The sequence below is a fragment of the Muscardinus avellanarius genome (genome assembly GCF_963383645.1).
Source record: "Muscardinus avellanarius genome assembly, chromosome: 2".
NCBI classification, from domain to species: domain Eukaryota; kingdom Metazoa; phylum Chordata; class Mammalia; order Rodentia; family Gliridae; genus Muscardinus; species Muscardinus avellanarius.
In genome coordinates, this window is record NC_137787.1 from 123067067 (window position 1) to 123083943 (window position 16877).

General features: G+C 43.6%; 1 protein-coding gene across 3 annotated transcripts in view; it reads right to left on the minus strand.

Moving 5' to 3' along the window:
• Positions 1 to 13198: 13198 nt before the first annotated feature.
• Positions 13199 to 16877, minus strand: part of MTMR6 (myotubularin related protein 6) — a gene marked incomplete at both ends in the record, with an annotated part of 32331 nt that continues 28652 nt past the window's right edge. For 2 of the 3 annotated variants that reach the window (XM_080689790.1, XM_080689789.1), the window contains one exon: positions 13199 to 13459. In XM_080689790.1, the coding sequence (XP_080545916.1) occupies positions 13199 to 13459 (261 nt within the window). The remainder of the gene's footprint in view (positions 13460 to 16877) is intronic. The other variant, XM_080689791.1, reaches the window with a different exon arrangement.

Consider the following 16877-nt stretch of genomic DNA (forward strand, 5'->3'; position numbering starts at 1 on the left):
CGAAGTCACAGAGGCCTGCTGGTCATGGTGACAAGGCCGGCGTATTTCAGAGACAACACGGAGGTACCAGAGGACTGCACACAAGGAGTGGCACCACCCAGTGTACACAGATCCTCAGCATGGCTGAGCACTGAGGCCCAGCAGGGACCACATGCTCCCTCCATGAAGATGGCTTCGTCTTCCAGGGGCACCCTAGACTCAGTACACTTAGAAACTGCTCGAATTTCAGTAATGTGGATCACAAGACACACACACAACCGTCTATGGCCCATGCATCTACCATACGCATATGGGCTATATACGTGTAAATATTCTCCACTATATCCCTAGAATTGAAAAAGGCTAGTGGAGACCCCTTCACATTCTCACTTTTGCTTTCACTGAATAAAACATGTCTCCCTCCACCTGGTGAGTACCCCTTGTCAGTTCTCCATCAGGGACTTCACTTTCCTCCGTTGTCTAATGCTTACCACTGAATGTACTTCTGAGCTAGAGGTGAGTTAGAGGAAGTACATAAATACATGGCTAAAAGCAGGCTTTCCTGTCTAAACAATTGCACTATACTGCATAAAGTAGCTCTTAGACCTTTTTAGTCTGCTGCCCCGACAGTACTTCCAACCTTATGTCAGGCCTTCTGAACACTGGATTTCATTTTTAAAATTGTGTGGGGACACGCACCTGTAATCCTAGTAATTAAGAGGCTGAGAAAGGAGTTGATCCCAGGTGTGAGGCCAGCCTCAGCAACTTAGGGAGACCCTAAGTTTCAAAATAAGAGCTAAAAAGGGCTAGGGGTATAGCCTGGATACCCCTGAGTTCAATCCATAATACCCCCTCAAAAAATAAAAAACTTAAAAATTAAGAGTAAGAGATTCTCCATACATGTTCCCTACAATGTTGTCGTCATAGTAGACAATCATAAATGAGTGGACCAAGATACAATTAAACTATAGTTATGAATTAAAATTAAATTATAAAGCATAAAATTATAAAAATAAGTAATAAAGTTGTGCATGTTGGCACATGCTTGTAATCCCAGGATTTTGGGAGGCTGAGACAGGAGGATCATGGTTTGCGGACAGCCTCAGCTACTTAGTGAGGCCCTTTGTAACTCAGTGAGACCCTGTTTAAAAAAAAAAAAGCTGAGTGTGGTGGTGCATGCTTGTAATCCCCGCACTTGGGAGGCGAAGACAGGAGGATCACGCAGGTTCGAAGCCAGCGACCCTGTTTCCAAATAAAAAAGTATAAAAAATAGGTCTGGGAGTACAACCCGAGGCAGAAGGGTTTCCAGGAACCCCAGTACCACCAAAAAAAATAAAAAAATAAAAATAAAATAAATAGGGATGGGGGTGTAGCTTGAAGGTAGAATGCTTTGGGGTTCCATCCCTAGTACTGCAAATAATAATAATCATAATAGCTATTACTATTATGATTATTATTAATGTTATAGAGCCAGGTATGGTGGTGCGCGCTGGCTTAGGAGACCCTGTTTCAAAAATATAATATAGGTCTGGGAGTGTAGCCCAGAGGTAAAGGGCTTCCAGAAACCCCAGTACCACAAAAAAAAAAAAAAAAAAAAAAAAAAAAAAATCTCGCAGGGTTGAGGTTGTCCTCAGCAACTTAATGAGACTCTGCTTCAAAATAAAAAATAAAAAAAGAGGTGGGGGTATAACTCAAAGGGAGAATGCCCCTGGTTTCAATCCCCAGTGCCAAAGGGTGAAGGAAGAGAGTGAAAGAAGGGGAGGGGGGAGCACGAGAGGGCGAGAGCGATTGTGCCAGCTTCCTGCCACCAAGTGTGTGCTCCAGGTCAAAAAAATTTCCTGTGACAATTTTTTTTCTTTTACCATGTCCAGTCTAGAGGATATACTCATTTGACATTTCAAGTTCAATGATCTTAAGTATACTAAAATTCTGTGTGTTTTACTGGGGATTAAATTCAGGGGTATTCGACCTTGGAACTATACCCCCAGCCCTCTTTTTGTTTTATTTATTTATTTATTCATTCATTACAGTACTAGGGATTGAACCCAGGGCATTCTCCTCCAAGCTATACCCCCAGATCTACTTTTTATTCTTTATTTTGGGATACAAGTTTGCACCACCATGCCTGGCTCCAATTTTTATAAAATATCTCCACTTGAGCCGGGCATGGTGGTGCACACTTGTAATCCCAGCATTTGGGAGGCTGAGACAGGAGGATCATGGTTTGTGGACAGCCTCAGCTACTAACTGAGGGCCTTTGCAACTCAGTGAGAACCGGTTTCAAAATAAAGAATAAAAAACTAGGGCTGGGGTATTAACTCAGAGGTAGAATGCTCCTGGGTTCCATCTGAGTACCTATAAATAAATAAATAAATTAATTAATTAATTAATTGATTGATTAATTAATGCTATTTGCTATTGGATGCAAGGATGTCCTTTTTTTGTTTTGCTTTTAAATGTATTTTATTGGAGCACTGTAATTGTACATCATACTGAGGTTCAGCATGATAGACGGATACATGCACATAGCGTCTGGTGTGTTTCCCTTCAGATCCTGCCCTGCTCCCTCCTCCTCCCTTTCAGAATATTGAAATTAGTATTGATAACTGCACATATGTACGGATGTTTGAACTTTTTTTGTGTGGTACTGAGGATGGAACTCAGGAGCATCCTACTCCTGAGCTATACCCAGCACTATTTTTTATTCTTTATTTTGAAACAGGATCTCGCTGAGTTGCAAAGGACCTCACTGAGTAGCTGAGGTGTCCACAAACCGTGATCCTTCTGTGTCAGCCTCCCAAATGCTGGGATTACAAGCCTGCACCACCACGCCTGGCTTGAACTGTTTTTTTTTTTTTTAAATCATGTCTCCCCTTTCCCCTCCCCAAATCTCTTTCCACTATTGTACTGGTCTTCTCGTTTAGCTCAAGTCCCGTTTGTTTTCTATTTTTCTCTCCAGATTCCATGTATAAGAGGAAACATACAACCCTTGACTTCCTGAGACTGCTGATCTCACTCAGCATACTATTCTCTAGTTCCATCCATTTTTGCAAATGTTATAATTTTGTACTTCTTTATGGCTGAGTAAAATACAAGTTTTGTAATCCATTCAAATGTTGACAGACACTATTCATCTGTGGAGGGACCGGGGCCGACCGGTCACAGTGGTTTTCAAACTTAAAACGTGCCTAAGAATCAGCCAGGAACCTGTTGTTGAAATACTCTCTGCAGAGCCCGCTGCGACATTCAGATCCATGCAGTCTGCACCTGGATTCAGTATCAATGTGCTCTACGCGAACTGGACTCAGTTGATCAGGGAAGCATCTTTTGGTTTAACTACAGGCTCAGTACATTGCCACCAAATTAACATCCACAAGGTAGCTTTATGATTCTTAAACATCAGGTCCTTGGCGACAAATATATTGTAAAATTGTAGAAAAATGCGGGGTGCCCCACTAGCATAGAGACACGCCAAGATCCATAATAAATTACGAGAGGCTTTATTCGTGGGGGGTCAACCCCCAGCCCCCGCGTGGCCGCGGGGGCCGGTGGCCGGCGGGAGAATACCTCCTTCCCTCTCCGAACTCTGCTCTGAACTCCCTCTTCCGGGGCGGGAGGCCTCGGAATTGCAGGCTCCACCTTCTAGCTTCGGCCCTGCCCCCTGTGGGGTAGGGGGGGTGACTCACACCTTACATTCCGACCTCTTTGACTAAGGGGTGCAGAAGGACGGAGTTTTTTGCTCATCTAGCGGCTTCAAGCTGATATTGGGCGACGTCAATCAAGGGCCCCAGTCAAAGGCCCCAGGTCGGGAGAGGTCGGAATTTGAGCCGCCGGAAGGGAGCAGGTGGCTGTTGGAGTTGGAGGTTACCCTGGAGAGCTCGGTGGCCGGTTTGCTTTGAGGAGACTAACAGGCAAGGTGCTATTAGAAAAAGAAAAAAATTGTGAGAACGGAACCCAGGCTGGGCAGAAGCCTTTTTAGACACAAGGCAGTCACTAGATCTACTAACTTAAATAGCAACATTTTCCTGAGGAGAACGTCTATCGCCCCTTTAGCAGTTTTTTATTAGATCAGAGTTATTAATAGCAGCAACTCCCGAAGCAGACCCACACCACTCTTTTCAGCATTGAGTGAGTATGGATATGTCTGGTTAAACACCTGTCACTGCCTTGGGAGCATCAGTTACCCATTTTAGAAGTTTAATACTTAGGCAATTTGGCATCCGAGGAGGGAGAGCACCATAGTATGTAAACAAGTGGACCTGCTAAAATATAAACATCAAAGAGAGTTATGTCGAGAGAAATAAAGTTTAGTGGATCCCAACACCGTGCAAGAGAATTTGTCCCTGGAGCTGTTGTAACAGAGCCCTTTTAGATATGGCCTAAGCTGTGGGCAGAGGCTGGAGGGCTTGCCTCATCATCCTGAACAGAGACTTGAGAAGGAAACTAAGGCCTGAAAGATCGAGCAGGCCACCAAAGAGGAAACTGGCTTACCCTGTACCTGCAGTTACCCTGGGCCAGCAAGGAAGATGGAGGAAGGAGGACGAGGAATTCCAGGAGCTGTCAGTCCTTGGTCAGACCAGATAGGGCCAGCGGCGGGTCCTTGTCCAGAAGGGTAGACCCCCTGTAGTGAGGTACCTGAGGTCCACCGCTTTTTAAAGGACATTCGCCTTTCAATGGCCATATACTCCACACCTGAAGCAGGCTCCTGGAGGTGGTTGTCTTTACTGTCGTCCTCTCCTGGGTGGCGCTTGCCACCCGGAGGGCTGACCTTCCTCCTCCGGCCTCAGGGCTGCAATCAGGGCCTGGGACTGTAAGTCCGCCATCTGACGAAGATGGAGAGCACGCTCTGCTTCGGCCTGTTCCTCTCTGGAATTAAAGACTTTAAATGCCATGTTCATCAAGTCTCGAATAGGAGTCTGTGGGCCATCCTCAACTTTTTTTAGCTTTTTTCTTATATCAGGAGCCGCTTGCCCAATGAAATGGGTGGCCAATATGATCGAGCCTGCCTCAGAGGATGGATCTAGACGGGTATAGCGCGTAAGGGCCTCTTGCAACCGATTAAGAAAAACTGCTGGGTTTTCATTTGGACCCTGGGTGATTTCCCTGAGCTTATCATAATTAACCGCCTTATGGGAAGCATCTCGCATACCATCAAGAAGACATTGTATCATATAATTTCTCATTTCTATTCCCTCCTTTACATTATAATTCCAGTGGGGCTCCTCAGATGGAATTGCAGCCGTACCAATAGGAAGCCCTGGATCTGTTAAATGACTCTGGTCAGCCCTCTCTCTGGCTGCCTTCAGGATCCGATCACGTTCGTCTGGAGTTAGAGAAGAGGTTAGAATGACATGCAAATCCCGCCAAGTTAGATCATATGCCTGCACAATATGCTGGAATTCCTTGATAAAACCAGAAGGATTGGAAGAAAAGGACCCCAATCTCTTTTCTAGTTGAGTGAGGTCAGGAAGGGAAAAAGGAACATGGACCCGTATCACCCCTTCTGCTCCAGCCACTTCGCGAAGTGGGGCCAGGAGAGAGGAAGATGGGGCTTGTAACCCAGCTGGGTCAGACCCCGGCCCCCATGTTTTATTGCAAGATGGCTGCTGTGGGTCTGCAGAATTGTAAGCCTGTGACCCAGAATGGCCACCAGGTGGCGCCTGTGAGTTGCCACGTGGTGTCCAAGATGGCGGCTGTGACTGGCGGGATACTCCAGCCTGCATGCCCTGGGCAGCAGTAGAGCCGGTAGAGGGAGAAAACAAAAAATGCAGCCGCCAGAAGGGCTGTAAATATTCGAGGTCACACCATTTTGCTGAACGCGTGCAATATTCACTGAGAGCCATCAGCGTCCTAGAGTCTAGCGTGCCCACGGCAGGCCATCGAATGTCATTGGCTAAGTTATATGTCGGCCAGATCTTAGTACAAAGAGAAATAAGTCTCTCTGGGGACAGTTCCCCTGAGAATCCCAGAGCCTGCAGATTAGATAACACACGGCCCAGCGGGGATTGAGAATCGATCTCAATCTTAGATGGCTGACTTCCCCCCATGAGTTGTAAGTGGGCGAGCGAGAACAAAGGCAGGAAACTCCAGCGTCCCAGGGCCCTGCCTAGTTCGGTACAGAGTAGGTGTGACCGAGAACAGACGTCTCTTGTCTCTTTCACACCTCGCAACCGTCCTGGACGGTCGGAGAACTGGAGGACACCGGTACCGGATTTTACAGCAGTCAGTCAGTCAGAACCCTCCGAGTTAGGCAGAACCCACTTAGTTCCTTAAGAGGAAGCTTACCGCCGAGAGAGGCTGCTGTGGAGATTTGGCCTGAAGATGGCTGCGAAAAGTTTTTTTTAAAAATGGCCGCCGACTCCTAGGATTGGTTAGGAATGGAAAGTGGGCGGGAATAAAGATGGCGGGGCCTCCAGCGAGGCCATGACGTGGGAGGGGTCAAATATGGCGGGGCCTCCAGTGAGGCCATGAGGGGGGGAGGGGTTAAAGAAACATGGCGGCACCTCAGTGATTACACGTGGACCAAAGATGGCGGGCTTTCCCCCACAGTGATGCCCTGTGGGTGCTTACCGAAATGGCCGGGTCCGGGCAGCGGGGTGGGCGGGCAGAGGGTGAAGGGCGCAATCAGCAGAGAGCCGGCGCAGGGGCCTGCGCCGCGTGGCAGGCAGGGGCGGGCGGGTCTAAGCACTCCAGGCGCAGAGAAGGAATGTGCAGCACAGGCTGGAGTTGGCGGGCCGGTGGGAGAGAGGTCCGCGGGGCCGCGGGCCTGCCCCGGTGATGGGAGCGCGCGCGCCGGCAGTGCGGCCCCATCCTCCGCGGGCGCGGTGGGCGCGGCGCCAGGCGCAGAGAAAGCCAAGGCGCGCCAAGTGGCACAGTCTGGCCGGGTCCGCGGACGCCGCGCGGGCGGGCGGCTGGCGGCTCGGGGCCGCGGGCGTGCTCGCCGCGCGGCTCGGACCGGGGCGCAGCTCGGCCGGTCGCACAGCCCGGGCTGGGGCGCGGCCGGGGCGGGCGGCGTGAGCGCCCAGAGGCGGCTCGGCGTGCCGCGGGCGGGCGGGCGGGCATTCCGGCCCATCCCAGCGGAGCCGTGTACCTTTTTTCAGCAGTTTGCAGAAGTCCGCGGGCCGGGCGGGCGGGCGGGCGCGCAGAGAGGGGATGGAAAGTCCGAGTCCAGTAAGCGCAGGTCCAAGTCAGGTCCCAAAAGTCCAGTACGAATTTCGGCACCAAAATGTAAAATTGTAGAAAAATGCGGGGTGCCCCACTAGCATAGAGACACGCCAAGATCCATAATAAATTACGAGAGGCTTTATTCGTGGGGGGTCAACCCCCAGCCCCCGCGTGGCCGCGGGGGCCGGTGGCCGGCGGGAGAATACCTCCTTCCCTCTCCGAACTCTGCTCTGAACTCCCTCTTCCGGGGCGGGAGGCCTCGGAATTGCAGGCTCCACCTTCTAGCTTCGGCCCTGCCCCCTGTGGGGTAGGGGGGGTGACTCACACCTTACATATATTATGTGCTTAAAACATACCAGACAGCTAACTTCAGTCCCATGAGGCTGGAATTATGTTTATTTATTATTTATTTATATATTATTTTAAAATAATTTATTATTTATTTATTATTTTAAAAATTTATTATTTAAAAAAATAGATGATGAGAGTTAATTCCACCATATTCCTAATAATGGGACTTGAACTTGAACCTGCTACCAGGAAACCATGTTTTAAGTCATCTCTGCACTAAAAAGAGCAAGAACTAAAAGTTTCGCCAGTGACTTCATGGTGGTCAGCTAGCTCAGTCCTTGGCCTGGATTGAAAGGGTCTTAGCATCTGCCTGGTTCACAGCGTGTCGCACATGGTAGGATAATTCTCTCATCAACACTGCCTTTGGTTTGTTTGTTTGTTTTTTGTTTGGTTTTGGTGTTGGGGATTGAAGCCAGAGGGGCTCTACCTCTGAGCTATAACCTCAGCGCTTTTTTTTTTTTTTGTTTTGAAACAGGGTCTCGCTAAATTGTTCTAAATATCTCTTTTCTGTTTCCTCTTCAACTGCCACAGATACTCAATCTGTCCTTAGTAAGATTATAAGCTCTCAGAACTGTAGGGGACTTAACAACTTCTGCTTTGACTTCACAGCTTAGGAGACTGAGCCCTATGGGGGGCAGTACCAGAGCTGGTTCTCTGGCCCTTACTTCAGCACTCCACACAAAACAATGTCTCCCTTCCTTCAAAGAAAAAAAAAAAAATAGCACCTAGCTCTTAGCACACAGGAACTGATAACATGATGGGACTGTTCTGCAACTGGCCCGAAGCGATGGCTTTGAGACCAGCCAAGGCCTGGCCACACAGGGACAGATCTCCTTGAATGACACAGCTCTCATGTTGTCTTTCAGGAGAAGCCTCTGACGTCCATTCAAAGGCACCTTGGAATCAGCCTTTCAGAATGGTGTCTCAGGTACATTATCACTGCTGTATTCCACAGTTCACCTTACAACTTACAGGAAGAAGATGTACTTACGCATAGGTTGTTTTTTGTTTGTTTGTTTGTTTGTTTGTTTTGTGGTACTGGGGTTCCTGGAAGCCCTTCTACCTCCGGGATACACTCCCAGACCTATTTTATATATTTTTTTTATTTGGAAACAGGGTCTCTTAAGCCAGCGAGGCTGGCTCCAAACCAAAGCGATCCTCCTGTCTCCGCCTCCCAAGTGCAGGGATTATAAGCGTGCGCCACACGCCCGGCAGTGCATAGGTTTTAGAGATTCAGAGTTCAGTCTGTGTTGGGCTGGGTCTGCAGAACTCAGGGCATGGCAGCAGGAAGCAGAAAGGGAGAGAGAGAGCAAGGGCTCTTCCCTCACATAATGGAGTCTGAAAGCAAGAGAGAGAAAAGAGGTAAGGGGATTCAAAGACCTAAGCACAATGCCCAAAACCACACCCCAGGGACCCACCTTCTCCAGCCACACTCCTCCTGCCTGGATTTATCCACTGATGAGATTACAACTCACTCTCATCACCTGTGAACATGGATTCACGAACTCTTCGGGGGGCACTCTATATGTAACTATAACTAACTGGATGTGAGCAGAAGCCAGCTCATCTAGTAAATGATGTGACAGACTCCCCCCCTCCCCCCCGGGGCTCCCCCACTACCCAGCGGTGGGAGTCAGGTCTGAGCTTCTTGTTGGCTCTTGGTTTCCCTGCCCACTGGCTGTGCAATCAAGTTTGTTCTTTTCACAAAACCTGGTGCCAGAGTATGGGCTTCTATGCAGGCAGGTGGCAAGCCCTTTCTTACAATTGCACAGCTCTACACTGACTAAAAATCACCTAAAGTGGGTAAAATCCAGAGCATGTCAGTTTTACCTCGACAAAGCTATTTTTAAGAAATCAAATCTTAGCCCTAAGAAACTATAATTTAAGCCGGGCGTGGTGGCGCACGCTTGTAATCCCCGCGCTTGGGAGGCAGAGACAGGAGAATCGCGCAGGTTCGAAGCCAGCCGCGCACGCTGGCTTAGGAGACCCTGTTTCCAAATTAAAATGTAAAAATAGGTCTGGGAGCATAGCCTGGAGGTAGAAGGGCTTCCAGGAACCCCAGTACCACCAAAAAAGAAAAAAACTAAAAAAAAACCAACAAACAAACAAACTATAATTTAGCCAAAAGTAAACTCTAGCACAGGACAGACGGGCATCAGGGCAGTGCAGGTGACTAGTTCACTACACTTTCCTCGAGCCAAGGTTCCTATGCTTCCTTTCGAAACAGCCATTTTACTTGCTGCTACTACAAGGTAAACTTCCTGAAGACAAGGATGTTTTTTATTTTGTTCTATTTTATATCCCCAGTTCCTAGAATACCTGGTATATTGTAGGCATATCAAATGTTTGTCATATTAATTTAAAAATATGCAAACCGTGCTGGGCACCATGGCACACACCTGTAATCCCAGTACTAGGGAGGCTGAGACAAAGAGGCTTGCAGGTTCTAGGCCAGCCTCAGCAATTCTGTGAGATTCTCAGCAACTAAGCAAGACCCTGTTTCAAAGGAAATAAAAAGTGTGTGTGGGGGGGGGGTGGGGGGAGTATAGCTCAGAGGCAGATGCCCCTGAGCTCATAATCTAGTACCAAAAATTTAAAAACAATAATTTCTCACTCTACCACGCAGGGTGCCTCCTTTCTCCAGGGAGGGGTTGGCGGATTTCCCAAAGTTCACAGGTGCCTCAAGGCAGAGCTGGCGTGGGCCAGGCTCCCAGGTCTGTGTGCTCCACCACTGTTCTGTGCTGCCTCCCATTGAGGACTGACACACTCAAGCTGGGACTGCTAGCACAACTGCAAAGTGCTAGGTTACACAGGTCCTAGGAGATGACCACACTTACTTTTTTCTTTCTTCTCTTTCCTCTCCCCCCCTCTCTCCTTTCTATTATGGTTATAGAACAACCCCTTGAAGAGCTCATAAATTGGTGTTTGGAACTGATAAAGTTGAGTCTTAAGGGCTGTAATGACAGCAGTGGGTATATCCATTGTAATGAATTTACCTGGGTGGTACCGGTAGGGTGTGGCTGGGGGTGGGTGGGCCCCTGGGCTGGGGCCTTGGGATTATATTTGGTCACCCCTCCCCCTACTGGCTTTCTAGCTTTCAGCCTCCAGGGTGTGAGGAGCACTGCCCAAGTGCTCTCCCCTCTCTGCTTCCTGCTGCAATGCCGGGGTGCACGGTGGCCAGCCTCACAGGCTGAATTCAAAACTGTAAGAAAATAAATCTTTTTTCTTCTAAGTTATGTGGTCAATCTTTTATATTATAGCTGCAAGAATACCAACTGAAACCCACCAACCCACCCTCCGTCCCTTCCTTCTTCTTTTCTTTCCCTCTTTCTCTATCACCATTATTAACTCTTATTTGCTGAGTCTTTTAGCCCACTAATGCAATATTTTATATATTTTGGAAATTATTTCTATATATAACAGGAATTAATTACCAACAATGTGTTGGAAAATACATTGCTAAAATTTTATTTTGTTTTATGGTACTGGGGATGAAATCCAGGGGCCTTCTACCCCCAGGCTACACTCCCATGCCTGTTTTGTTTATTAAGTTGCTGAGGCTGGCCTTTAATCTGTGATCCTCGTGTCTCAGCCTCCCAAGTACTGGGTGGGATTACAAGTGAGTGCCACCATGCCTGGCTGCTAAAAACATATTAATGTACTGTACAGGGCCATTTGCCTAGAGGAAAAGAAAATAACCACAACTTGATTCCATTTTTTTTTCCAAAAGGAAAAAATTCAAAGTAAAAGGTTATTTAATTACTTTTAAATAACACATGAAATAATTTACATGCTATATATTCCCAAACACAATGAACACAAATCCAATTTTATAAGACATATACACAATCTGCTTTTTGCCAACATATGCCCTCACAGGTCACTCAGGATGTTATCTGATTTCTCAGTCCACATGTGAGTACACACAAATGCGCACCCCCCTCCCACGCACACGCACATATATCTAAATTGAAGATTAAGATAATAAACCAAATAGTGAAATATAAGAAGTTTGCCATGGATGATTCTAAAAGCACAATATGACTGGAACCAAGGCACAAAAGCTTCCCTTTGCAGTGGTAAAAATTAAGTTTCCTTTCCCTGTGCTTAAACATGGAAAGAGGACAGGTTAATCACATACTGTATATTATAGTACACTTCTGTTACTGTTTAAAAAGTGGTATTTTTTCTTATTATATAAGGTATTACAGAAATGCATTGGAAAAATAAAAAGGATTAGACCAGCTCATATATAATACAGTCTTCTTTCCTTTGAAAAAGCTATCTATGTCCAAAGTGCACATAACGGAGGCATAATGAAGTCACGTGAGGACCCTATGCAGGTCTCCTGGTACCTTTGATCTGTACCTCATGCTGCCCAAGTTGCTTAAATTTTCCATTTTAAAGCCATGAAGCCATAAAACCAGCTGGTTGGTACTGCCAATTACAAGTGATTTTGTCTTATCTGCCTGTTAATTCAAAGATATATAGTAGCACATAAAATAGTCAATATATCAAGGCAAAATGGAATTCTTCCCAGAGTTTAAGTTCTTAGCTTTTGTTAAATTTTAAATTATCTTCAGTTTCCCTTTGTTTCTTCTGTATTTAACAGAGAGGAAAACGAAATGTTTCACATAAAAATGATTGCTCTAAAATTCATGCAACCAAGCAAAATCTAAACTATCTGCAATTCCCTTTTTATTTACCCAAAAGTTTTGGGGTACACTGAAAGTAAAATATTCCAGAAATTGTAACTCACTGGGACATAAGGCAGTCTGAAAAAATATATATGTGCTATTTGTTTCTTATGAGAACAGTTTTAGAGCTTTAGCTCTTTAAACTTTCATAGTTATCAAAGGATTAAAGCCAACCACAAAATAAGAATTAACAGAGTGAAATAATCCATATACAAAAGACAATCAAATGTGTTTTTACATACTCAAGAAATCAATAATCTGACCTGTAAATATCATCAAATGTAGCACTAAACAAATTACAATCTACATAAAACTTTGTTTCATTATGCTGAATATGAAAGTAGGGCCAGCTAAACATAAACTAAACAGGGTGTTTCTTAACTGTTTACCAGGAGTACTGTAGCACATGACCCCCGCACAGAGAAGTGCAATTCTTTATTAACAAAACAAGGCCGGTCAAAAGAAAAACAAAACATTTTGTTCTAGGCTACCCAACTTGAGGGTAAAGAATAAACTGAAAATTTATTTTAAGGCTCTTTTAGAAATATTTTTCATGGCACTTCAATATTAAACTAAAAGGCAGAATATGTAAATATTCATAGTTTACAGTTACATAATTGAAAGTACAAGCCATGTCAATTATTAAGGGATCGCTTTGTTAAGTTTTGTTTTCTCAAAGTTAAATTATACTTAAGGAAAGCTATTCATGTTTGGCAGTAAGCAACATCTAAATCATACAGAAATGCCAACCCAGCAAGTGTACAGTGCAAATTGTGTTTTGAGTAAATCCACCAAATACCACTCTTTTCTTACAGAACTGAATGTCATTCCTTGCCAGAAATGCAGCTAAACTGACTAATTTCCCTCAGAACAGCAGTTACATCCTTTCTTCAACTACTCGCTTCCTATTACACCCAAGACCATTATTAAACAAATCCCTTCTGTTCAAGGGCACAGACTGCCCTCACCATTTGTACTACAGTCAGTCCAGAAAACACCGGAAGAGCCTAACAAGTCATTCTTGCCACGCCGTACTCCAGGCTGACCATGCCAGGTTCTGACTTGGAGAACTCTTCTGCATAGTCACTGTAGCGGTTATCTGCTGGGCTGCTGCCCTCTATAGTTCGAAGCGCATCACTCACGGGCAGCAGAGTCTGTTCTTTAAGACACAGGGAGGTTTTCAGGGTAGGTGATTCCGGATGAATAGAATGTAACAATTCCTTGGTGAGGACACCATCTGTTTGCTTGTTTTTAAGTTGTTTAATTTTCTAGAACAAATAAAATTTTGAAAAAATTACTAACTGCACATATCACATGGGCAATATATTTTAGATGAAAGAGATCTCCTTATGTCTGATAGAAAATTAAATTTCAAAGCATCTGTTCATATGACATGATTAAAAATTCTATTTACAACTTTTGAGGAGGAAAATGCTTAGGGCTTTGTTTCTTTCCTGTTTTTTTTTGTGGGGGGTTTTGGCACTAGGGATTGAACCCAGTACTTATCTACCCCTGAGCTATATCCCCAGCCCATCTAATATTTATTTTAAAACAGGGTCTTATCAAGTTACTGAGGCTCTCACTACGTTGCTGAAACTGGTCTTGAACCTGTGATCCTCCTGTCTCAGCCCCCCAAGTACTGGGATTATAGGTACGTACTACCATGCCGGGTTTAGTTTTTATTTTATATTTATTAAATAAACAGTCCACCCAGACTTTACTGTAGAAGATCACTAGGCTTTCACATTTGAGAAGGACATGTTACTCATAAAAATAAGACACTCACCTTGAAACTACACCTATATAACATCACAAACTTGATTAGTTAAAGGTCCTATGAACTATGAAGAGCTTTCTTACAGGGTCCTCCTGGGTTTTTTTTTTATGCTTTAGAACACAGTAGAGCTTTGTGTGTGTGTGTGTGTGTGTGTGTGTGTGTGTGTGTGTGTGTGTGTGTTTTGTTTTAACACAAAAGTATCCTCTGGCAGAGTACCATGCTCTCCAAAGCCTTGGACTAATCTCCAGGTGATCTGCACTCCCCACATCTTGGGCTTGCCTCTCTTTACTGTACACTCCACAGTGTACTCGAGGGGTCTCTACTTCCTCATCTGAGAGATGACAATGGACATCTGCCTGAGAGCCAGCCAAAACAGTCTTGCTGGGCAACTGTCTAGGACTTTTAAAAAATGCACATACTTACTGATCCTTTTGGTTATACATGATGGCAAAGAAATATAGGAAAGTCTTAGGGTGGAGAGGGATTATTTAAGACACACATAAAACAAAATATAAAAGATTGATCAATTTGACTAATAAGAAATTCAAATTCAAAACATCTCTATATATAAACCATACCATAAATACAGTGAAAAATATGAGTAGTTTGGACAGATCTGTTTTGTGAGTTTAATTGGTGCCTTATAATTACACATAACAGTAGGGTTCACTGTGGCACATTTATACAAGCCTATAAGAATTTGCTCCATTTTGTTCCCCAGTACATCTCCCTGCCCCAATACTTCCGCTACTCTACTGGTCTCACTTCTATTTTCATGAGATCCTTTTTCCTTTTTCTCCCTCTAGCTTTCATATATGAGAAAAGCATATATGCTCTTTTTTAAAATTTTTAATTTATTTTTTAAATTTATTTTTTATTGGTGCAATGTATTCATACATCATAATGGTATAAAGAAAAAACTTTTGTAGAAATAAATGCACACATCACCCAGTCAGCCCCTACCAGATCCCCACCCTGTTCCCTCCCCATCACTCCATCCCATGCTTGGCTTAGTGGTTGACATCTAGTTTTATAGCAATTTATCCAGTATTAATGATGATAATCTCACATAACAGTTTCATTTATCTGACACCAAGCTTTTGATGACTTAAAGATAACATTTCATTATTTCTTTTTGCTTTCTTTCTTACCAGAGAATATTTTTTTTCTTTTTCTTTTTTTAGGTGAAACTATCTTACATTTATTTATTTATTTTTAAGAAAAAATCTATCCTGATATGGAATATGGACTCTAAATACCCAAAACAATCTCGAAAACAAAGCTAGAAGATGTATATTTTCTGATTTCAAACCATATAAAGCTACAATAATTGAAACAGTATAGTACTGTTCTAAAGCAGATATATAAACCATTGGAGTTAAATAAAAGCCTAGAGCTAAATTCTTCCCTATATTGTCAAGTTATTTTTGACAAGGTTTCCACGAACATTTGGTGGAGGAAATACTAATCTTTTAACTAAATATTGTTGAAAAATAATAATTACATAAAAAAGAATAAAATTGGATCCTTCCCTAACACATATACAAATATTAACTCAAAATAGATAAAAGACCTAAATATGTATCTTAATACTATAAACTTTTAGAAGAAAATCTGGGTCATAAAACCTCACAACATTGAAATTGGCAGTGATTTCTTGGATATGATTTCAATGGCACAGGCAACAAAAGGGTAAACAAACTCCCTAACAAATAAATTGTATTTATTTAAATTGTATTTATTGTATATTTATACAAATAATATTGTATATCCAAAGACAATGTAAACAGAGTTAAAAGTTACTGATAGAATGGGATAAAAAATTTCCAAATGCTATATTTGAAGGTATATTAATATTCCAACTAGACATCCTAAAAATTAACAACAATAAAGGCAAACAATACCCTTTAGAGATAGGTAAAAGACTAACATAAATAATGAGTCTCCACAGATAACCAATCTTAGTTGTTTGTTGGATGGAAAATCTTGTTTCTCTGGTTCTGGTGTGTGTTACCCATTTTTTCTTTGTAGTTAATAATCTCTTTGAGTATTTTCTCTAGCGCTGGTTTTGAAGACAGAAATTCCTTCAGTTTCTGTTTGTCATGGAAGCTTCTTATTTCTCCATCTAATTTGATAGAAAGTTTTGCTGGGTAGGAAATTTTTGGCTGGAAGTTGTTTTCTTTCAGAGTTTGGAATATGTTACTCCAAGCCCTTCTGGCTCTCATGACTTGGTTTGGGAAGTCTGGAGTGATTCTAATTGGTTTGCCTCTGAATGTCACTTGACCCTTTGTTTTTGTTGCCTTTAAGATTCTCTGCTTGGCTTTCACATTGGTCATTTTGACAATTATGTGGTGTGGGGATCCTCTTCTCCGATCCTGTCTAAAGGGAGTGCTATAAGTTTCCTGGACCTGTGTATCGACCTCTTGCTCTACGTCTGGAAAATTTTCTGCTATTACTTCCTTGAAAAGATTGTTAATCCCTTTGGTTTCACCTTCTTTTCTCTCCTCTATTCCAATTATTCTTAGGTTAGCTCTCTTAAAATGGGCCCATATTTCTCCAATGTCAGATTCCTGCTGTTGGATTTTTTTTTCTAAATTAGAAACTATGTGTTCATTTTGTGAATGATCATCTTCTAGGAGCGAGATTCTATTCTCCATGTGGTGTAATCGGTTGTTTGTACTTTGAATTGAGGCCTTTACTTCATTAATTGCATCCTTTATCTCTCTTTGGCTCTCTCTGAATTCTTTTCGAAACACCTCTATTATTTCTACAGTTATTTTCCTTTTTTGATCTTCTAGAAATCTCTGAATTTCTGTTTTATCAGGTTCTGATGTTGTGGGGTTGTGGGCATTCATTGTTCCATTGTTATTCTTCTTTCCCATGATTTTGGAAGTTTGTGCCTTCTCTGG